This window comes from Panulirus ornatus, chromosome 7 (genome assembly GCF_036320965.1).
Source record: "Panulirus ornatus isolate Po-2019 chromosome 7, ASM3632096v1, whole genome shotgun sequence".
Lineage (NCBI taxonomy): Eukaryota > Metazoa > Arthropoda > Malacostraca > Decapoda > Palinuridae > Panulirus > Panulirus ornatus.
In genome coordinates, this window is record NC_092230.1 from 23,127,767 (window position 1) to 23,152,355 (window position 24,589).

The 24,589-nt window shown below is 42.4% G+C and overlaps 1 protein-coding gene across 2 annotated transcripts in view; it reads left to right on the forward strand.

Annotated features, from left to right (window-relative positions):
* The window catches only part of LOC139749453 (probable ATP-dependent RNA helicase DHX35), a 206,168-nt gene that overhangs the window by 152,112 nt on the left and 29,467 nt on the right, over nt 1-24,589 (forward strand). For both annotated transcript variants that reach the window (XM_071663332.1, XM_071663334.1), the window contains exon 13: nt 11,811-11,964. In XM_071663332.1, coding sequence (XP_071519433.1) covers nt 11,811-11,964 — 154 coding nt within the window. The remainder of the gene's footprint in view (nt 1-11,810; nt 11,965-24,589) is intronic.

Consider the following 24,589-nt stretch of genomic DNA (forward strand, 5'->3'; position numbering starts at 1 on the left):
TTAAACCAGGTATTCCCAGTGACCAGTCCTTTTTCAGCACATAAATCTACAAGCTCTTCACCATTTCCATTTACAACACTGAACACCCCATGTATACCAATTATTCCCTCAACTGCCACATTACTCACCTTTGCATTCAAATCACCCATCACTATAACCCGGTCTCGTGCATCAAAACCACTAACACACTCATTCAGCTGCTCCCAAAACACTTGCCTCTCATGATCTTTCTTCTCATGCCCAGGTGCATATGCACCAATAATCACCCACCTCTCTCCATCAACTTTCAGTTTTACCCATATTAATCGAGAATTTACTTTCTTACATTCTATCACATACTCCCACAACTCCTGTTTCAGGAGTATTGCTACTCCTTCCCTTGCTCTTGTCCTCTCACTAACCCCTGGCTTTACTCCCCAGACATTCCCAAACCACTCTTCCCCTTTACCCTTGACTTCGTTTCACTCAGAGCCAAAACATCCAGGTTCCTTTCCTCAAACATACTACCTATCTCTCCTTTTTTCACATCTTGGTTACATCCATACACATTTAGGCACCCCACTCTGAGCCTTCGAGCAGGATGAGCACTCCCCGTGTGACTCCTTCTTCTGTTTCCCATTTTAGAAAGTTAATACAAGGAGGGGAGGATTTCTGGCCCCCCGCTCCCGTCCCCTCTAGTCGCTTTCTACGACACGTGAGGAGTACGTGGGAAGTATTCTTTCACCCGTATCCCCAGGGATAATATACATATATATATACATATACACATACACACACATACACATACATACGCACATATACACACACACACACATACATATATATACATATGAAAAATGTAAGAAACAATTTAGAAAACTGAAACTTCTAGCTTGAAATGAATGAAAAAATGAATGTCACATAATGGTTCAACCTCTGGCTATGGAAAAAGGAAATGTATAATTTATTTACACAAACGTCAATAGCAGTTCTCATCAATTTAACCACTGTATCAATAAGCTTCAGTGTCTAAGCTACATTTTTCTCCAATTTCACTATTTTCTTGTCAAAACACCATGTATGAAAACTATCACTCCAGTAACACAACTATAAACATTTACTTCCCCTTTAAAAAAAAGTTCTGGGGAAGTCTGTCTCGATACACTGCGGGAAACTCTACCACCTGGCGGGGTTTGTGTTGCAATGGTTCCCGATTCACAAACGTAGTAGCATCAAACATATTTTTATTCTCCCTAAAATTTAATGATACTCTCTCACCCCAACTCTCATTTGCCCTCTTTTTCACCTCTTGCACCTTTCTCCTGACCTCCTGTCTCTTTCTTTTATACATCTCCCACTCAATTGCATTTTTTCCCAGCAAAAATCGTCCAAATGCCTCTCTCTTTCACTAATAATCTTACTTCTTCATCCCACCACTCACTACCCTTTCTAATCAACCCACCTCCCACTCTTCTCATGCCACAAGCATCTTTTGCGCAATCCATCACTGATTCGTAAATACATCCCATTCCTCCCCCACTCCCCTTACTTCCATTGTTCTCACCTTTTTCCATTCTGTACTCAGTCTCTCCTGGTACTTCCTCACACAAGTCTCCTTCCCAAGCTCACTTACTCTCACCACCCTCTTCACCCCAACATTCACTCTTCTTTTCTGAAAACCCATACAAATCTTCACTGTAGCCTCCACAAGATAATGATCAGACATCCCTCCAGTTGCACCTCTCAGCACATTAACATCCAAAAGTCTCTCTTTCGCGCGCCTGTCAATTAACACGTAATCCAATAACGCTCTCTGGCCATCTCTCCTACTTACATACGTATACTTATGTATATCTCGCTTTTTAAACCAGGTATTCCCAGTGACCAGTCCTTTTTCAGCACATAAATCTACAAGCTCTTCACCATTTCCATTTACAACACTGAACACCCCATGTATACCAATTATTCCCTCAACTGCCACATTACTCACCTTTGCATTCAAATCACCCATCACTATAACCCGGTCTCGTGCATCAGAACCACTAACACAGCTGCTCCCAAAACACTTGCCTCTCATGATCTTTCTTCTCATGCCCAGGTGCATATGCACCAATAATCACCCATCTCTCTCCATCAACTTTCAGTTTTACCCATATTAATCGAGAATTTACTTTCTTACATTCTATCACATACTCCCACAACTCCTGTTTCAGGAGTACTGCTACTCCTTCCCTTGCTCTTGTCCTCTCACTAACCCCTGACTTTACTCCCAAGACATTTCCAAACCACTCTTCCCCTTTACCCTTGACCTTCGTTTCACTCAGAGCCAAAACATCCAGGTTCCTTTCCTCAAACATACTACCTATCTCTCCTTTTTTCACATCTTGGTTACATCCACATACGTTTAGACACCCCAGTCTGAGCCTTCAAGGAGGATGAGCACTCCCCGCGTGACTCCTTCTTCTGTTTCCCATTTTAGAAAGTTAAAAATACAAAGAGGGGAGGATTTCTGGCCCCCCGCTCCCGTCCCCTCTAGTCGCCTTCTACGACACGCGAGGAATGCGTGGGAAGTATTCTTTCACCCCTATCCCCAGGGGTGACAGCGACAAAAAAAATATATATATATATATATATATATATATATATGGAAGGTATTAAGAATATATGGTGTGGGAGGCAAGTTGTTAGAAACAGTGAAAAGTTTTTATCGAGGATGTAAGGCATGTGTACGTGTAGGAAGAGAGGAAAGTGATTGGTTCTCAGTGAATGTAGGTTTGCGGCAGGGGTGTGTGATGTCTCCATGGTTGTTTAATTTGTTTATGGATGGGGTTGTTAGGGAGGTGAATGCAAGAGTTTTGGAAAGAGGGGCAAGTATGAAGTCTGTTGGGGATGAGAGAGCTTGGGAAGTGAGTCAGTTGTTGTTCGCTGATGATACAGCGCTGGTGGCTGATTCATGTGAGAAACTGCAGAAGCTGGTGACTGAGTTTGGTAAAGTGTGTGAAAGAAGAAAGTTAAGAGTAAATGTGAATAAGAGCAAGGTTATTAGGTACAGTAGGGTTGAGGGTCAATTCAATTGGGAGGTGAGTTTGAATGGAGAAAAACTGGAGGAAGTGAAAGTGTTTTAGATATCTGGGAGTGGATCTGGCAGCGGATGGAACCATGGAAGCAGGAAGTGGATCATAGGGTGGGGGAGGGGGCGAAAATTCTGGGAGCCTTGAAGAATGTGTGGAAGTCGAGAACATTATCTCGGAAAGCAAAAATGGGTATGTTTGAAGGAATAGTGGTTCCAACAATGTTGTATGGTTGCGAGGCGTGGACTATGGATAGAGTTGTGCGCAGGAGGATGGATGTGCTGGAAATGAGATGTTTGAGGACAGTGTGTGGTGTGGTGTGAGGTGGTTTGATCGAGTAAGTAACGTAAGGGTAAGAGAGATGTGTGGAAATAAAAAGAGCGTGGTTGAGAGAGCAGAAGAGGGTGTTTTGAAATGGTTTGGTCACATGGAGAGAATGAGTGAGGAAAGATTGACCAAGAGGATATATGTGTCGGAGGTGGAGGGAACGAGGAGGAGAGGGAGACCAAATTGGAGGTGGAAAGATGGAGTGAAAAAGGTTTTGTGTGATCGGGGCCTGAACATGCAGGAGGGTGAAAGGAGGGCAAAGAATAGAGTGAATTGGAGCGATGTGGTATACCGGGGTTGACGTGCTGTCAGTGGATTGAATCAAGGCATGTGTATGGGGGTGGGTTGGGCCATTTCTTTCGTCTGTTTCCTTGCGCTACCTCGCAAACGCGGGAGACAGCGACAGAGCAAAAAAAAAAGAAAATATATATATATATACATATATTATTATTTTTATTATTTATTATTTTTATTATTATACATACGCACATATACACACACACACATATATACCACTCTTTTCACCCCAACATTCTCTCTTCTTTTCTGAAAACCTCTACAAATCTTCACCTTTTTATTCTCCCTAAAATTTAATGATACTCTCTCACCCCAACTCTCATTTGCCCTCTTTTTCACCACTTTCACCTTTCTCTTGACCTCCTGCCTCTCTGTTATACATCTCCCAATCATTTGCATTATATTCCTGCAAAAATCATCCAAATGCCTCTCTCTTCTCTTTCACTAATAATCTTACTTCTTCATCCCACCACTCGCTACCCTTTCTAATCTGCCCACCTCCCATGTTTCTCATGCCACAAGCATCTTTTGCGCAAGCCATCACTGCTTCCCTGAATACATCCCATTCCTCCTCCACTTCCCTTACGTCCTTTGTTCTCACCTTTTTCCATTCTGTACTCAATCTCTCCTGATACTTCCTCACATAAGTCTCCTTCTCAAGCTCACTTACTCTTACCACTCTTTTCACCCCAACACTCTCTCTTCTTTTCTGAAAACGCATACAAATCTTCACCTTTGCCTCCACAAGATAATGATCAGACATCCCTCCAGTTGCACCTCTCAGCACATTAACATCCAAAAGTCTCTCTTTCGCGTGGCTATCAATTAACGCATAGTCCAATAACGCTCTCTGGCCATCTCTCCTACTTACATATGCATACTTATGTTTTTTTTTTTTTTTTTTTTTTTTTTTTTTTTGCCGCTGTCTCCCGCGTTTGCGAGGTAGCGCAAGGAAACAGACGAAAGAAATGGCCCAACCCACCCCCATACACATGTATATACATACGTCCACACATGTATATACATACGTCCACACACGCAAATATACATACCTACACAGCTTTCCATGGTTTACCCCAGACGCTTCACATGCCTTGATTCAATCCACTGACAGCACGTCAACCCCGGTATACCACATCGCTCCAATTCACTCTATTCCTTGCCCTCCTTTCACCCTCCTGCATGTTCAGGCCCCGATCACACAAACTCTTTTTCACTCCATCTTTCCACCTCCAATTTGGTCTCCCACTTCTCCCTCCTCGTTCCCTCCACCTCCGACACATATATCCTCTTGGTCAATCTTTCCTCACTCATTCTTTCCATGTGCCCAAACCATTTCAAAACACCCTCTTCTGCTCTCTCAACCACGCTCTTTTGATTTCCACACATCTCTCTTACCCTTACGTTACTTACTCGATCAAACCACCTCACACCAAACATTGTCCTCAAACATCTCATTTCCAGCACATCCATCCTCCTGCGCACAACTCTATCCATAGCCCACGCTTCGCAACCATACAACATTGTTGGAACCACTATTCCTTCAAACATACCCATTTTTGCTTTCCGAGATAATGTTCTCGACTTCCACACATTCTTCAAGGCTCCCAGAATTTTCGCCCCCTCCCCCACCCTATGATCCACTTCCGCTTTCATGGTTCCATCCGCTGCCAGATCCACTCCCAGATATCTAAAACACTTCACTTCCTCCAGTTTTTCTCCATTCAAACTCACCTCCCAATTGAATTGACCCTCAACCCTACTGTACCTAATAACCTTGCTCTTATTCACATTTACTCTTAACTTTCTTCTTTCACACACTTTACCTAACTCAGTCACCAGCTTCTGCAGTTTCTCACATGAATCAGCCACCAGCGCTGTATCATCAGCGAACAACAACTGACTCGCTTCCCAAGCTCTCTCATCCCCAACAGACTTCATACTTGCCCCTCTTTCCAAAACTCTTGCATTTACCTCCCTAACAACCCCATCCATAAACAAATTAAACAACCATGGAGACATCACACACCTCTGCCGCAAACCTACATTTACTGAGAACCAATCACTTTCCTCTCTTCCTACACGTACACATGCCTTACATCCTCGATAAAAGTATCCTTTTTATCGAGGATACTTATGTATATCTCTCTTTTTAAACCAGGTATTCCCAATGACCAGTCCTTTTTCAGCACATAAATCTACAAGCTCTTCACCATTTCCATTTACAACACTGAACACCCCATGTACACCAATTATTCCCTCAACTGCCACATTACTCACCTTTGCATTCAAATCACCCATCACTATAACCCGGCCTCGTGCATCAAAACTATTAACACACTCACTCAGCTGCTCCCAAAACACTTGCCTCTCATGATCTTTCTTCTCATGCCCAGGTGCATATGCACCAATAATCACCCATCTCTTTCCATCCACTTTCAGTTTTACCCATATCAATCTAGAGTTTACTTTCTTACACTCTATCACATACTCCCACCACTCCTGTTTCAAGTGTAGTGCTACTCCTTCCCTTGCTCTTGTGCTCTCACTAGCCCTTGACTTTACTCCCAAGACATTCCCAAACTACTCTACACCTTTACCCTTTAGCTTCGTTTCACTCAGAGCCAAAACAACAGGTTCCTTTCCTCAAACATACTACCTATCTCTCCTTTTTTCTCATCTTGGTTACATCCACACACATTTAGACACCACAATCTGAGCCTTCGAGGAGGATGAGCACTCCCCTTGTGACTCTTTCTTCTGTTTCCCCTTTTAGAAAGTTAAAATGCAAGGAGGGGAGTGTTTCCAGCCCCCCGCTCCCAAAACATCTTTTTATTCTCCCTAAAATTTAATGATACTCTCCCACCCCAATTCTCATTTGCCCTCTTTTTCACCTCTTGCATCTTTCTCTTGACCTGTTACCTCTCTTTTATACATCTCTCAGTCATTTGCATTGTTTCCCTGCAAAAATCATCCAAATGCCTCTCTCTTCTCTTTGACTAATAATTTTACTAATTCATCCCACCACTCACTACCCTTTCTAATCTTCGCACCTCCCACGCTTCTCTTGCTACAAACATCTTTTGCGCAAGCTGTCAGTGCTTCCCTAAATACATCCCAGCCATTCTTCGGCTGTTTCCTGGCGTTACTTTGATGATGCGGAAGCAGCTGAGTGAGTTTGTTAGTAGCTTTGATGCACGAGACCTGGTTATAGTGATGGGTGATTTAAATGTAAAGGTGAGCAATGTGGATGTTGAGGGTATAATTAGTGTACAGGGAGTGTTCAGTGTTTTAAATGGAAATGGTGAGGAGCTTGTGGATTTTTCTGCTGAAAAAACTTTGGTGATTGGGAATACCTGGTTTAAAAGAGATATACATTAGAATACATATGTGAGTAGGAGAGATGGTTAGTGGGCATTATTGGATTGTGTTAATTGATAGGTGTGTAAAAGAGATACTTTTGTATGTTAATGTACTGAGAGGGGTAGCTGGAGGGATGTCTGATCACTATCTTCTAGAGGCGAAGTTGGTGATTTGTAGAGGCTTTCAGAAAACAGGAGAGAATGTTGGAGAGAAGAAGGTGGTGAGAATAAGTAAGCTTTGAAAGGAGACTTGTATGAGGAAGTACCAGTAGAGATTGAGTATAGAATGGCAGAAGATGAGAGCAGATGACATGAGGGGAGTGGGTGAGGAATGGGATGTATTTAGGGGAGCAGTGAAGGCTGGCACAAAAGAAGCATCTGGCATAAGAAAGGTGGGAGGTGGGCAGATTAGAAAGGGTAGTGTGTGTTGGGATAAAGAAGTAAGGTTGTTAGTGAAAGAAAAGAGAGGCATTTGGAACGATACTTGTAGGTAAGTAGTGCAAATGACTGGGAGATGTATAAAAGAAAGAGGCAGGAGATCAAGAGAAAGGTGCAAGAGGTGAAAAAGAGGGCAAATGAGAGTTGGGGTGAGAGAGTTTCATTAAATTTTAGGGAGAATAAGGAGATGTTTTGGAAGGAGGTAAATAATATGCATGAGACAAGAGAACAATTGAGAACATTGGTGAAAGATGCAAGTAGGGAGGTAATTACTGGTAGTGATGAAGTGAAAAGGAGATGGTGTGAGTATTTTGAAAGTGTTGAATGTGTTTGATAATAGAGTGGCAGATATAGGGTGTTTTGGTGTTGGTGGTTTGCGAAGTGAAAGGGTCAGGGAGAATGGTTTAGTAAAGAGAGAAGAGGTAGTGAAAGCTTTGTGGAAGATTAAATCCGGCAAGGTGGCAGGTTGGATGGTATTGCAGTTGAATTTATTAAAAAAGGGATGACTGTGTTCTTTGGTTGGTAAGGATATTCAATGTGAAGTGAAGTGCCTGAGGATTGGCAAAATGCATGCATAGTGCCATTGTACAAAGGCAAAGGGGATATAGGTGAGTGTTGAAACTACAGTAGCATAAGTTTGAGTATCCCTGGGAAATTATATGGGAGGGTATTGATAGAGAGGGTAAAGGCATGTACAGAGCATCAGATTGGAGAAGAGCAGTGTGGTAGAGGATGTGTGGATCAGTTATTTGCTTTGAAGAATGTATGTGAGAAATACTTAGAAAAACAGATGGATTTGTGTGTAGCATTTTTGGACCTGGATAAGGCATATGATAGGGTTGATAGAGCCGTAGCATCAGCAGACAACAACTGACTCACTTCCCAGGCCCTCTCCTCCACGACAGCTACTGCATACTCACCCCTCTCTCCACACGTTTATTTGTTTATTATGATTAGTCACTATCTCCCACGTTAGCGAGGTAGCACAAGGAAATAGACTAAAGAATGGCCTAACCCGCCCACATACACACGTATATACATAAACGCCCACACGTGCACATAAACATACCTATAGATTTCATTGTATACATACACATACATACACAGACATATACATATATACACACGTACATATTCATACTTGCTGCCTTCATTCATTCCCAGTCGCCACTCTGCCACACATGAAATAGCACTTCCCTCCCCCTGCGTGTGTGTGAGGTAGCGCTAGGAGAAGACAACAAAGGCCACATTCGTTCACATTCAGTCTCTAGCTGTCATGTGTAATGCACCAAAACCACAGCTCCCTTTCCACATCCACGCCCTACAAAACTTTCCATGGTTTACCCCAGACACTTCACATGCCCTAGTTGAATATATCGACAGCATCTCAACCCTGTTACACCACAAAGTTCCGATTCACTCTTATTCCTTACACGCCTTTCACCATCCTGCATGTTCAGGCCCCAATCACTCAAAATCTTTTTCACTCCATCCTTCCACCTCCAGTTTGGTCTCCCACTTCTTGTTCCATCTACCTCTGACACACATATCCTTTGTCAATCTTTCCTCACTCATTCTCTCCACACATATACACGTATATATACATAAACACCCACATACACACCCATATATATATATATATATATATATCATGGACATACAGTATATACACATACACAGGCATATATATATATATATATATATATATATTTTTTTTTTTTTTTTATACTTTGTCGCTGTCTCCCGCGCCTGCGAGGTAGCGCAAGGAAACAGACGAAAGAAAATGGCCCAACCCCCCCCCCATACACATGTACATACACACATCCACACACGCAAATATACATACCTACACAGCTTTCCATGGTTTACCCCAGACGCTTCACATGCCTTGATTCAATCCACTGACAGCACGTCAACCCCGGTATACCACATCGCTCCAATCCACTCTATTCCTTGCCCTCCTTTCACCCTCCTGCATGTTCAGGCCCCGATCACACAAAATCTTTTTTACTCCATCTTTCCACCTCCAATTTGGTCTCCCTCTTCTCCTTGCTCCCTCCACCTCCGACACATATATCCTCTTGGTCAATCTTTCCTCACTCATCCTCTCCATGTGCCCAAACCACTTCAAAACACCCTCTTCTGCTCTCTCAACCACGCTCTTTTTATTTCCACACATCTCTCTTACCCTTACGTTACTCACTCGATCAAACCACCTCACACCACACATTGTCCTCAAACATCTCATTTCCAGCACATCCATCCTCCTGCGCACAACTCTATCCATAGCCCACGCCTCGCAACCATACAACATTGTTGGAACCACTATTCCTTCAAACATACCCATTTTTGCTTTCCGAGATAATGTTCTCGACTTCCACACATTCTTCAAGGCCCCCAGAATTTTCGCCCCCTCCCCCACCCTGTGATCCACTTCCGCTTCCATGGTTCCATCCGCTGCCAGATCCACTCCCAGATATCTAAAACACTTCACTTCCTCCAGTTTTTCTCCATTCAAACTCGCCTCCCAATTGACTTGACCCTCAACCCTACTGTACCTAATAACCTTGCTCTTATTCACATTTACTCTTAACTTTCTTCTTCCACACACTTTACCAAACTCAGTCACCAGCTTCTGCAGTTTCTCACATGAATCAGCCACCAGCGCTGTATCATCAGCGAACAACAACTGACTCACTTCCCAAGCTCTCTCATCCCCAACAAACTTCATACTTGCCCCTCTTTCCAAAACTCTTGCATTTACCTCCCTAACAACCCCATCCATAAACAAATTAAACAACCATGGAGACATCACACACCCCTGCCGCAAACCTACATTCACTGAGAACCAATCACTTTCCTCTCTTCCTACACGTACACATGCCTTACATCCTCGATAAAAACTTTTCACTGCTTCTAACAACTTTCCTCCCACACCATATATTCTTAATACCTTCCACAGAGCATCTCTATCAACTCTATCATATGCCTTCTCCAGATCCATAAATGCTACATACAAATCCATTTGCTTTTCTAAGTATTTCTCACATACATTCTTCAAAGCAAACACCTGATCCACACATCCTCTACCACTTCTGAAACCACACTTGCTTGCCTTCATCCATTCCTGGTGCTACCCCACCCCACAGGAAGCAGCATCACTACCCCCTGCTTCAGCGAGGTAGCTCCAGAAAAACAGACAAAAAAGGCCACATTCGTTTACACTCAGTCTCTAGCTGTCATGTGTAATGCACCAAAACCACAACTTCCTATCCACATCCAGGCCCCACAGACCTTTCCATGGTTTACCCCAGAAGTTTGACATGCCCTGGTTCAGTCCATTGACAGCACATCGATAAGATTAGCAGTGTTGATGTATCAGTCTGTCTCATTCTTGTAAGCTCCTTGACATTTTGGCAAATGAAATTTTCCTGTATACACTCAAAAATATTGTGTTTCCATGACTACCTATCACCATTAGAATCTGAAGTACCCCATTCTCTGTTATAATTGATGTTCCCTATTATCAGTACTATACCATATCTAAATTTGTGTGTTTCACTGCTTCATGCACCATTTTGATGGTTCCTTCATTGTTATCATTGTATGTTTATTCTGGATTGCTAGAATTCTTTAGAGGATTTTATGATGTTAACCGCAGTGCCAGTAGTGTAACCTTGCAGCAAATTGTGATGTCATTATTTTTTTTATTTTTTCATACATATTCACCATTTTCCGGATTTGCGAGGTAGCGTTAAGAACAGAGGACTGAGTCTTACAGGGGATACCCTTTCTTGGACCCCTTCTGTGTTCCTTTTTTGGAAAAGTAAAAAAACAAAAGAGGATTTCCAGCCCTCCACTCCCTCCCCTTTTAGTTGCCTTCTATGACACGCAAGCAATATGTGGGAAGTATTCTTTCTCCCCTATCCCCAGTACACAAGGAAGTTAAAGTGCAACCCAGCCATCAGTTATTATTTTATAAAGAATGGGAATTTGACAGATATCAATACAAATATTCCAAGCTTTTCCAAGATCTTAGATAATCCAAGCCTCCTTTAATGAATTATGTTCTAGACCAGATTATTCATACTTCATCTCTTCTTTACTTTTCCATTTGAGTTTGATTAGGTTTGTTTTACTTCACACACCCCTATATCTTAGTTTTGTGAATGACATTTTTGTTAAGTTATGCTGGGTTTGAAATGTGCTCCAGGCTCACAAGCTACAAATTCAAGGAATTCAGGTTTTACAGTTTTAGGCTGTTAATTGATATGTAATCAATATGAAATATTTTTATACTTTCCATAATTTTTCATGCTAGAACTTTTACCCTTAGGTGGTGTGGATGCAGTGTGTAGATGTATCACTGCAGGCATGTTCCCAAATGCAGCATTCCTTCACCACTCTGGGACCTACCGCACTGTGAGGGGCAACCAGACATTGCATATCCATCCATCATCTGTTCTCTACAGTGAAACACAGCAACAATGGTTTGTAAAAATAATTTTAATTTGTTTCTATATCCACCTCACTGACTGATGCATATGATTTTTTATGAGCAGGGATTGAACCCACAACAAAAGTATGACATTAACACCTTAAAATGCCTCTTTCATCTAGATGCAGCATAGGAAAAGCATAAGAATTTTTTCATTAAGAGGGCAGCTGGAATGATGTAATCAAAAGGACATTAGCTACCTACCAAGCAACTGTCAGCCTTCAATTTTCTGGAGGTGTTAAGACTTTTTTTTTAAGCCTGAGTAACATTATCATAGTAGCCAAGCTGTAGTTATACTAATGAGATTTTGTGGCTTATTTCATTGGTTTACCCATGCCAGAGACTTTATGCAAGACCACTGACCAAAGGAACCAATGCATTGTATCTACTCTTGTCTCCTGTTTCTTTCTGAAAGCCAGTGAATTATTATTATTATTATTTTTATCCCTGGGGATAGGGGAGAAAGAATACTTCCCACGCTTTCCTCACGTGTCGTAGAAGGCGACAAAAGGGGACAGGAGCAGGGGGCCAGAAACCCTCCCCTCCTTGTATTTCAACTTTCTAAAAGGGGAAACAGAAGAAGGAGTCACGTGGGGAGTGCTCATCCTCCTCGAAGGCTCAGATTGGGGTGTCTAAATGTGTGTGGATGTAACCAAGATGAGAAAAAAGGAGAGATAGGTGGTATGTTTGAGGAAGGGAACCTGGATGTTTTGGCTGAGTGAAACGAAGCTCAAGGGTAAAGGGGAAGAGTGGTTTGGGAATGTCTTAGGAGTAAAGTCAGGAGTTAGTGAGAGGACAAGAGCAAGGGAAGGAGTAGCACTACTCCTGAAACAGGAGTTGTGGGAGTATGTGATAGAGTGTAAGAAAGTAAACTCTAGATTGATATGGGTAAACCAGAAAGTTGATGGAGAGAGATGGGTGATTATTGGTGCATATGCACCTGGGCATGAGAAGAAAGATCATGAGAGGCAGGTGTTTTGGGAGCTGCTGAATGAGTGTCTTAGTGGTTTTGATGCGCAAGACAGGGTTATAGTGATGGGTGATTTGAATGCAAAGGTGTGTAATGTGGCAGTTGAGGGAATGATTGGTATACATGGGGTGTTCAGTGTTGTAAATGGAAATGGTGAAGAGCTTGTAGATTTATGTGCTGAAAAAGGACTGGTGATTGGGAATACCTGGTTTAAAAAACGAGATATACATAAGTATACGTATGTAAGTAGGAGAGATGGCCAGAGAGTGTTATTGGATTATGTGTTAATTGATAGGCGTGTAAAAGAGAGACTTTTGGATGTAAATGTGCTGAGAGGTGCAGCTGGAGGGATGTCTGATCATTATCTTGTGGAGGCGAAGGTGAAGATTTGTAGAGGTTTTCAGAAAAGAAGAGAGAATGTTGGGGTGAAGAGGGTGGCGAGAGTAAGTGAGCTTGGGAAGGAGACTTGTGTGACGAAGTACCAGGAGAGACTGAGTACAGAATGGAAAAAGGTGAGAACAAAGGAGGTAAGGGGAGTGGGGGAGGAATGGGATGTATTTAGGGAAGCAGTGATGGCTTGCGCAAAAGATGCTTGTGGCATGAGAAGCGTGGGAGGTGGGTGGATTAGAAAGGGTAGTAAGTGGTGGGATGAAGAAGTAAGATTATTAGTGAAAGAGAAGAGAGAGGCATTTGGATGATTTTTGCAGGGAAAAAATGCAAATGAGTGGGAGATGTATAAAAGAAAGAGGCAGGAGGTCAAGAGAAAGGTGCAAGAGGTGAAAAAGAGGGCAAATGAGAGTTGGGGTGAGTGAATATCATTAAATTTTAGGGAGAATAAAAAGATGTTTTGGAAGGAAGTGAATAAAGTGCGTAAGACAAGGGAGCAAATGGGAACTTCACTGAAGGGGGCTAATGAGGAGGTGATAACAAGTAGTGGTGATTTGAGAAGGAGATGGAGTATTTTGAAGGTTTGTTGAATGTGTTTGATGATAGAGTGGCATATATAGGGTGTTTTGGTTGAGGTGGTGTGCAAAGTGAGAGGGTTAGGGAAAATGATATGGTAAACAGAGAAAGAGGTAGTAAAAGCTTTGCGGAAGATGAAAGCCGGCAAGGCAGCAGGTTTGGACGGTATTGCAGTGGAATCTATTAAAAAAGGGGGTAACTGTAATGTTGACTGGTTGGTAAGGTTATTTAATGTATGTATGATTCATGGTGAGGTGCCTGAGGATTGGCGGAATGCTTGTTGCATAGTGCCATTGTACAAAGGCAAAGGGGATAAGAGTGAGTGCTCAAATTACAGAGGTATAAGTTTGTTGAGTATTCCTGGTAAAGTATATGGGAGGGTATTGATTGAGAGGATGAGGGCATGTACAGAGCATCAGATTTGAGAAGAGCAGTGTGGTTTCAGAAGTGGTAGAGGATGTGTTGATCAGGTGTTTGCTTTGAAGAATGTATGTGAGAAATACTTAGAAAAACAAATGGATTTGTATGTAGCATTTATGGATCTGGAGAGGGCATATGATAGAGTTGATAGAGATGCTCTGTGGAAGGTATTAAGAATATATGGTGTGGGAGGCAAGTTGTTAGAAGCAGTGAAAAGTTTTTCTCGAGGATGTAAGGCATGTGTACGTGTAGGAAGAGAGGAAAGTGATTGGTTCTCAGTGAATGTAGGTTTGCGGCAGGTTTGTGTGATGTCTCCATGGTTGTTTAATTTGTTTATGGATGGGGTTGTTAGGGAGGTGAATGGAAGAGTTTTGGAAAGAGGGGCAAGTATGCAGTCTGTTGTGAATGAGAGAGCTTGGGAAGTGACAGTTGTTGTTCGCTGATGATACAGCGCTGGTGGCTGATTCACGTGAAAAACTGCAGAAGCTGGTCACTGAGTTTGGTAAAGTGTGTGAAAGAAGAAAGTTAAGAGTAAATTTGAATAAGAACAAGGTTATTAGGTACAGTAGGGTTGAGGGTCAAGTCAATTGGGAGGTAAGTTTGAATGGAGAAAAACTGGAAGAAGTAAAGTGTTTTAGATATCTGGGAGTGTATCTGGCAGCAGATGGAACCATGGAAGCGGGAGTGAATCATAGGGTGGGGGAGGGGGTGAAAATTCTGGGAGCCTTGAAGAATGTTTGGAAGTCGAAAACACTATCTCGGAAAGCAAAAATGGGTATGTTTGAAGGAGTAGTGGTTCCAACGATGTTGTGAGGTTCCAGCGATGTGAGGCGTGGGCTATGGATAGAGTTGTGCGCAGGAGGGTGGATGTGCTGGAAATGAGATGTTTGAGGACAATATGTAGTGTGAGGTGGTTTGATCGAGTAAGTAATGTAAGGGTAAGAGAGATGTGTGGAAATAGAAAGAGTATGGTTGAGAGAGCAGAAGAGGGTGTTTTGAAATGGTTTGGTCACATGGAGAGAATGAGTGAGGAAAGATTGACCAAGAGGATATATGTGTCGGAGGTGGAGGGAACGAGGAGAATTGGGAGACCAAATTAGATGTGGAAAGATGGAGTGAAAAAGATTTTGAGTGATCGGGGCCTGAACATGCAGGAGGGTGAAAGGTGTGCAAGGAATAGAGTAAATTGGAACGATGTGGTATACCGGGGTCGACGTACTGTCAGTGGAATGAACCAGGGCATGTAAAGCGTCTGGGGTAAACCATGGAAAGTTCTGTGGGGCCTGGATGTGGAAAGGGAGCAGTGGTTTCGGTGCATTATTACATGACAGCTAGAGACTGGGTGTGAATGAATGGGGCCTTTGTTGTCTTTTCCTAGTGCTACCTCACACACATGAGGGGGGAGGGGGTTGTTATTCCATGTGTGGTGAGGTGGCGATGGGAATAAATAAAGGCAGACTATGAATTATGTACATGTGTATATATGTATATGTCTGTGTGTGTATATATATGTGTACATTGAGATGTATAGGTATGTATATTTGCGTGTGTGGACGTGTATGTATATACATGTGTATGTGGGTGGGTTGGGCCATTCTTTCGTCTGTTTCCTTGCGCTACCTCGCTAACGCGGGAGACAGAGACAAAGCAAAATAAATAAATAATATTATTTTTTTCATGCCTGATCATAATTTCTTGAGTTTGCAAGGAAGCACCAGGAACATGCAAAGAAAGGCTGCATTTACTCACATGCACATTGCATCAAAAACCAAAGCCCTTACCAAAACTAGGCTACACAGACTTTTCCATGGATTTCCTATGCATTTCATGTGCTCTTGCTCAGATCATTAACAGAATGTATACCACATCATTCCACTTCATTCTATCCCATGCAGGAGGATGAAAGGCATGCATAGGATAGAGTGAATTGAAACATTGTGGTATGCAGGGGCCTGGTTATGCATTACATATGACAGCTGGAGAATGGATGTGAGCAGATCCAGCCCTTTTTAATCTGTTACTACTGCTACCTTACTAACACGGGAAATGGTAGTCAGTTATGAAAAACAATAACGAGTAAGTAATGTGAGGTTAAGAGATGAGGAAATATAAGAGTATAGTTGAGAGAGTAGAAGAGGGTGTGTTGCAATGGTTTAGACATAGGGAGAGAATGAGTGAGGAAAGATTGACAAAGAGGACATGTCTCAGAAGTAGAGGGAACAAGAAGTGGGAGACCAAATAGGAGGTGGAAGGATGGAGTGAAAAAGATTTTAAGCAATTGGGGCCTGAACATACAGGAGAATGAGAGGCATGCTAGGAATAGAGTGAATTGGTATGATGTGATGTATTGGGGTTGACCTGCTGTCAATGGACTGAACCAGGGCATGTGAAATGTCTAGGGTAAACCATGGAAAGGTCTGTGGGGCTTGGATGTGGATAGGGAGCTGTGGTTTTGGTGCATTACACTTGACAGCTAGAGAATGAACATGGCCTTCTGTTGTCTGTTTTCCTGGCACTACCCCACGATGCTGTTTCCTGTGGGGCGGGGTAGTGCCAGAAATAGCTAAAGGTAAAGTATGAATATGTACGTGTGTATATGTCTGTGCATGTGTATGTATATGTATGTTTGTGTGTATATATTGATTTGTATGTGTGCCTTTGGGCATTTATTATATATATGAGTGGATGGACCTTACCTAGTTTGTTTCCTGTGTTGTCTTTTCCTAGCGCTACCTTGTGCACATGCGGGGTAGGGGGTTGTTATTTCATGTGTGGTGGGATGGCGATGGGGATGAATAAAGGCAGACAGTATGAATTATGTACATGTGTACATATGTATATGTCTGTGTGTGTGTATATATGTATATGTTGAGATGTATAGGTATGTATGTTTGTGTGTGTGGACGTGTATGTATATACATGCGTATGTGGGTGGGTTGGGCCATTCTTTCATCTGTTTCCTTGCGCTCCCTCACTAACGCGGGAGACAGCGACAAAGTAAAATAGATAAATGAAAAAAAAGATTATATGGGAAGGTATTGATTGCGAGGGTAAAGGCATGTACAGAGCATCAGATTGGGGAAGAGCAGTGTGGTTTCAGAAGAGGTAGAGGATGCATGGATCAGGTGTTTGCTTTGAAGAATGTATGTGAGAAATAGTTAGAAAAACAAATGGATTTGTTTTTAGCATTCATGGATCTGGAGAAGGAAATATGATAGAGTTGATAGAGATGCTTTATGAAAGGTATTAAGAGTATAAGGTGTGGGAGGTAAGTTGCTAGAAGCAGTGAAAAGTTTTTATCAAGGATGTAAGGCATATGTATGAGTTGGAAGAGAGGAAAGTGATTGGTTCCCAGTGAATGTCGGTTTGTGGTAGGGGTGTGCGATGTCTCCATGGTTGTTCAATTTGTTTATGGATGGAGTTGTTAGGGAGGTGAATGCAAGAGTTTTGGAGAGAGAGGCAAGTATGCAGTCTGCTGTGGATGAGAGGGCTTGGGAAGTGATTCAGTTGTTGTTTGCTGATGATACAATGCTGGTTGCTGATTCGGGTGAGAAACTGCAAAAGCTGGTGACTGAGTTTGGTAAAGTGTGTGAAAGAAGAAAGCCGAGAGTAAATGTGAATAAGAGCAAGATTATTTGGTTCAGTAGGCTTGAGGGACTTGTTGATTGGGAGGTAAGTTTGAGTGGAGAAAAACTGGAGGGAGTGAAGTGTTTTAGATATCTGGGAGTGGATTTAGCTGCGGATGGAACCATGGAAGTGGAAGTGAGTCACGGTGGGGGAAGGGGCGAAGGTTCTGGGAGCGTTGAAGAATGTGTAGAAGGTGAGAATGTTATCTTGGAGAGCATAAATGGGTATGGTTGAAGGAATAGTGGTTCCAACAATGTTATATGGTTGCGAGGTGTGGGTTATAGATAGGGTTGTGTGTAGGAGGGTGGGTATGTTGGAAATGAGATGTTTGAGGACAGCATGTGGTGTGAGGTGATTTGATTTGAGTAAGTAATAAAAGGGTAAGAGAGATGTGTGGTGATAAAAAGAGTGTGGTTGAGAGAGCAGAAGAGAGTGTATTGGAATGGTTTGGTCAAATGGAGAGAATGAATGAGGAAAGATTGACCAAGAGGATATATGTGTCAGAGTTGGAGGGAATGAGAAGTGAGAGACCAAATTGGAGGTGGAAGGATGGAGTGAAAAAGATTTTGAGCGATCGGGGCCTGAACATACAGGAGCGTGAAAGGCGCGCAAGGAATGGAGTGAATTAGAACGATGTGGTATACCGGGGTCGACGTGCTGTCATTGGAGTGAGCCAGGGCATGTGAAATGTCTGGGTTAAACCATGGAAAGTTTTGTGGGGCCTGGATGTGGAAAGGGAGCTGTGGCTTCGATGCATTACACGACAGCTGGAGACCGAGTGTGAACGAATGTGGTCTTTGTTGTCTTTTCTTGATGCCTCCTCATGCACACACAAGGGGAAGGGGATGCTGTTTCATGTGTGGTGGAATGGATGAAGGCAGCAAGTATGAATAGAACATGTGTATGTATTTACATGTCTGTGTATGTATATGTATGTATACGTTGAAATGTATAGGTATATGTATCGTGTGTGGATGTATATGCATGTGTATGTGGGTAGGTTGGGCCACTCTTTCATCTGTTTCCTTGCGCTACCTCTTTAACACGGGAGACAGCAACTAAGTATAATAGAAATATAGAAATGATAATAATAATGAGAGTTAGGGTGAGAGAGTATCATTAAATTTTAGGGAGAATAAAAAGATGTTTTGGAAGGAGGTAAATAAAGTGTGTAAGATGAGAACAAATGGGAACATCGGTGAAGGGGGCAAATGGGGAGGTAATAACAAGCTGTGATGGAGTGAATATTTTGAAGGTTTGTAGAATGTGTTTGATGATTGAGTGGCAGATATAGGGTGTTTTTGTCAGGTTGGTGTGCAAAGTGAGAGGGTCAGGGAGAATGATTTGGTAAACAGAGAAGTGGCAGTGAAAGCTTTGTGGAAGACGAAAGGTGGCAAGGCAGCAGGTTTGGATGGTATTGCAGTGGAATTTATTACAAAAGGGGGTGACTGTGTTGTTGATTGGTTGGTAAAAATATTCAGTGTAAGTATGGATCATGGTGAAGTGCCTGAGGATTTTTGGAATGCATGTATAGTGCCATTGTACAAAGACAAATGGGATAAAGATCAAATAGGACTGTTGAAAAAATGGACTGTGGTTTGGTGCATAAGCTGTGTGACATCTGTTGTATTGGTTCAACTGTTTATGATATAAAGAAGTAAAGGGAGAAAATATTGAAATTCTTTGTTCAAATTACAGAGGCATAAGTTTGTTGAGCATTCCTGGGAAATTATATGGGAGGGTATTGATTGAGAGGGTCAATGGAAGAGCAGTGTGGTTTCAGAAGTGGTAGAGAATGTTTGGATCAGGTGTTTGCTTTGAAGAATGTATGTGAGAAATACTTAAAAAAAACAAATGGATTTGTATGTAGCATTTATGTATCTGGAGAAGGTATATGATAGGATTGATAGAGATGCTTTGTGGAAGGTTTTAAGAGTGTGTGATGTTAGAGTTAAGCTGCAAGAAGCAGTGAAAAGTTTTTACCAAGCATGTAAGGCATGTTTACGATTAGGAAGAGAGGAAAGTGATTGGTTTCCTGTGTATGTCAGTTTGTGGCAGGGTTGTGTGATATCTCCATGGTTGTTTAATTTGTTTATGGATGGGGTGGTTAGGGGGGTGAATGCAAGAGTTTTGGAGAGAGGGACAAGTATACAGTCTGTTGTGGATGAGAGGGCTTAGGAAGTGAGTCAGTTGTAGTTCGCTGATGATACAGTGCTGTTGGCTGATTCAGGTGAGGAACTGCAGAAGTTGGTGACTGAGTTTGGTAAAGCGTGTGAAAAAAGAAAGCTGAGAGTAAATGTGAATAAAAGCAAAGTTGTTAGGTTCAGTATGGTTGAGAGACAAGTCACTTGGGAGGTAAGTTTGAATGGAGAAAAACTGGAGGAAGTGAAGTGTTTTAGATATCTGGGAGTGGATTTAGCAGCAAATGGAAGCGGAAATGAGTCATAGGGTGGGAGTTGGGAGAGGGGTCAAAGGTTCTGGGAGCGGTGAAGAATGTGTGGAAGACGAGAACCTTATCTCGTAGAGCAAAAATGGGTATGTTTGAAGGAATAGTGGTTCCAGCAATGTTATATGGTTGTGAGGCATGGGCTATAGATAGGGTTGTTCGGAGGAGGGTGGATGTGTTGGAAATGAAATGTTTGAGAACAATATGTAGTGTGAGGTGGTTTAATCGAGTTAGTAATGAAAGGGTAAGAGAGATGTGTGGTAATAAAAAGAGTGGTTGAGAGAGCAGAAGAGGGTGTGTTGAAATGGTTTGGTCACATGTAGAGAATGAGTGAGGAAAGATTGACGAAGAGGACATATGTGTCAGAGGTAGATGGAACGAGGAGAAACGGGGGACCAAATTGGAGGTGGAAGGATGGAGTGAAAAAGATTTTTAAGGGATCGGGGCCTGAACATATAGGAGGGTGAAAGGCATGCAATTAATGGAGTGAATTGGAACAGTGTGGTATACCAGGGTCGATGTGCTGTCAATGGATTGAATCAGCACATGTTAAGCTTCTGGGGTAAACCATGGAAAGTTTTTTTGGGCTTGGATGTGGAAAGGGAGCTGTTTTTTCCGTGCATTACACATGACAGCTAGAGACTGAGTGTGAATGAATGTGGCCTCTCTCTCTCTCTCTCCTCTCTCCTCTCCTCTCCTCTCTCTCTCTCTCTCTCTCTCTCTCTCTCTCTCTCTCTCTCTCTCTCTCTCTCTCTCTCTCTCTCTCCTTGCAGGGGGATGCTATTTCATGTGTGGCAGAATGGCAGCGGGAATGGATGAAGGCAGCAAGTATGAATATGTACTCATGTATGTATGTATATGTCTGTGTATATATATGTATGTATACGTTGAAATGTATAGGTATGTATATGCGCGTGTTTGGGCATTTATGTATATGCATGTGTATGTTGGTGGGTTGGGCCGTTTCTTTCATATGTTTCTTTGCACTAACGCGGGAGACGGTGATTAAGTGTTTAAATAAATAAGTATAATGATAATGATAAATTCCTACTTGATTGCTGTTTCCCACATTAGTGAGGTAGTGCGAGGAACAGATGAAGTGGGGCCACATCTGCTTTCATCCATTCTCTAGCTGTCATATGTATGCACTAAAATCGCAGCTACCTTTCCACATCCAGGCCAGACAAACCTTTCCATTTTTTACCCTGGACACTTCACATGCCCTGGTTCAGGACATTGACCACAGTATGCAACATTGTTCCAATTCTCTCTATCCTGTGCACACCTTTTCACCCTCCTGTATGTTCAGGCCCCGATCGCTCAAAATCTTTTTCACTCCATTCTTCCATCTCTAGTTTGGTCTCCCTGTTCTCCTTGTTCCCTCCACTTTGGACTCATACATCCTCTTTGTCAAACTTTCCTCACCCATTCCCTCCATATATCCAAACCATTTCTGCACACCGTCTTCTGCTCTCTTAACCACACTCTTTTTATTACCACACACCTCTCACCCTTTCATTACCTACACAGTCAAACCCCACACCATATATTGTCCTCAAACGGTTCACTTTCAGCACATCCCCCCTCCTGTGCATAGTCTTATCTGTAGCTCATGCCTTACACCCATATCATATCGTTAGGACTACTCTTCTTTCAAACAGCATACCAATTCTCTCTCTCTCTCTCTCTCTCTCTCTCTCTCTCTCTCTCTCTCTCTCTCTCTCTCTCTCTCTCTCTCTCTCTCTCTCCCCCCCCCCCCCAGATAATGTTCTCTCTTTCTACATGTTCATCAGTGCTCCCAGAACCTCCACACCCTTCCCAACCTTATGAGTCTCTTCTGCTTCCATGGTTCCATTTGCTGCCATGTCCACTCCCAAATATCTAATACAATTCACCTCCTCCAATTTTTCTCCATTCAAACTGGCACCCCAACTAACCTGTCCCTCAACCCTGCTGAACCTGATAACCTTGCTTTTACTCAGATTCACTCTAAACATTCTCCTTTCACACACACTGCCAAAATCAAGTCTGCCACTAGTGCTGTATCATCAGTAAAAACCAACGGACTCACTTCTCAGGCCCTATTATCCCTGAGAGACTGCATACTCACCCTTCTGTCCGAGACCCGCATTTACCTCCCTTACCATCCCATCCACAAACTAATTGAACGTCCATGATGACATCAGACATCCCTGCTGCAGACCATCCTTCACTTGGAGCCATTCACTCTCCTCTCTTCCTATTCTTACAAAAGCCTTACACCTTTGATAAAAACTTTAATGTTTCTAGCAGCTTTCCTCCAACACCATATATTCTTAAGATCTTTCACAAAGCATCTCCATTAACCCTATCATATGCCTTCTCCAGATCTACAAATGCCACATGCAAATCCATTTGTTTTTCAAAATATTTCTCTTATATTTTAAAGCAAACACCTGATCCACTTATCCCCTACCAATTGTGATACCATATTGCTCCTCCCCAATCTGATGTTCTGTATATGCCTTCACATTTTCAGTATTTTTCAATCCACACCCTCCTATACAACTTGTTAGGTATACTTAAACTTTTACCGCTGTGGTTTGATCACTCGCCTTTATCCCCCTTGCCTTTGTATAATGGCACTATACATGCATTACACTAATCTAAAGGCACCTCACCATGATCCATATATACACTGAAAATCCTTACCAACCAGTCAACAATGCAGTCACCCCCTTTTATTATAACCTCAGTGGCAATACCATCCACTCCAGCTGCCTTGCCACATTTCATCTTGCACAAGGCTTTCATTACCTCTTCTCTCTTCATCAAACCATGCTCCATGACTCTCACTTTGCATACCACCCCCACTTAATCATGATACATCAGCCACTTGTTTATCAAATACAATTAATCCTTCAAAATACTCACACCATCACCTCACTTCATCACAACCTGTTATCACTTCCCCTCGTGCCCCTTCACTGATGTTCCCATTTATTCTTTTGTCTTTTGCACTTTTACCTCTTTCTAAAGTGTCTTCTTATCCTCCCTAAAGTTTACTGATACCCCAACTCTCATTTGCCCTCTTCTGCAACCCCTGCCTCCTTTTCTTGACCTGCTGATTTCTCATATATATCCCCCAATTATATGCACTCGTTCCCAGTAATTAACGCCCAAATGCCTCTACTATATCTTTTACTTGCAACTTTACTTCTTCATCCCACAAATCACTACCCTTTCTAATCTGCCCACCCCCCACCTTTTGCTTGCCATATGCATCTCTTGCACATGCCATAACTGTTTGTCTGGTTTTTCAATGCTGCTTCATGTGTTCTGGCTCATTTCAGTAACAGAGTACTAACCCATGTATACTATTTCGTTCCACCTCACTCATTCCCATGCACACCATTCACCATCCTGTGTGATCAGTTACCAGTCACTCAAAATCTTTTTCACTCCTCCTTCCATCTCCAATTTGGTCTTGTTCTTGTTCCCTCCACTTTTGACATACATGTCTTCTATGTCAACCTTTCCTCCCATTCTTTCCATTATGTTCAAACCATTTTAGCACACCCACCTCTGCTTTCTCAACTACACTTTTTTCATTACCACACCTTGCTCTTACTCTTCAATTACTTGTTCAATCAAATCTCCTCACATCACATATTGTCATCAAACATTCCATTTTCTACACATCCTCCCTCCTCAGCACAGTCTCATCTATAACCCTTGCCTTGCATCTATATAATATTGTTAGGACTACTATACCTCTGAACATACCCATTTTTGTCCTCCCAGATCATTTTTTCTCTTTTTAAGGGATGGGATGTACCAACACTTACTTCCAAGGAGAAGGAAAAGTTATGGTTAAAATTTAAATGGAAATAGAAGAGATGATCAAGCACATGTGTATGTTCAGAGGCACCCCTAGTACATGGGGATGGATGCCATCAGGACCATAAGCCTTGCTTGTGGAGAGAGAGAGAGAGAGCTTTCTTCAGTTTGAAAAGAGTTTACAGGGAGGGACATAAGATTAGTAAGAGGAACATCAAGGAGGGAAGGAATGTTAGTCATCCAAGGCAGAGTTAGAGGAGAAATAAGAACCAGAGAGAGTTGCTTTGCCCTTGGGAGATTCTGCCATATTACAGTCAGAACAGAAAAGTGAAGGAAAGGTAGAGTAACAGATGTTAGTGATGCCATTTGTTA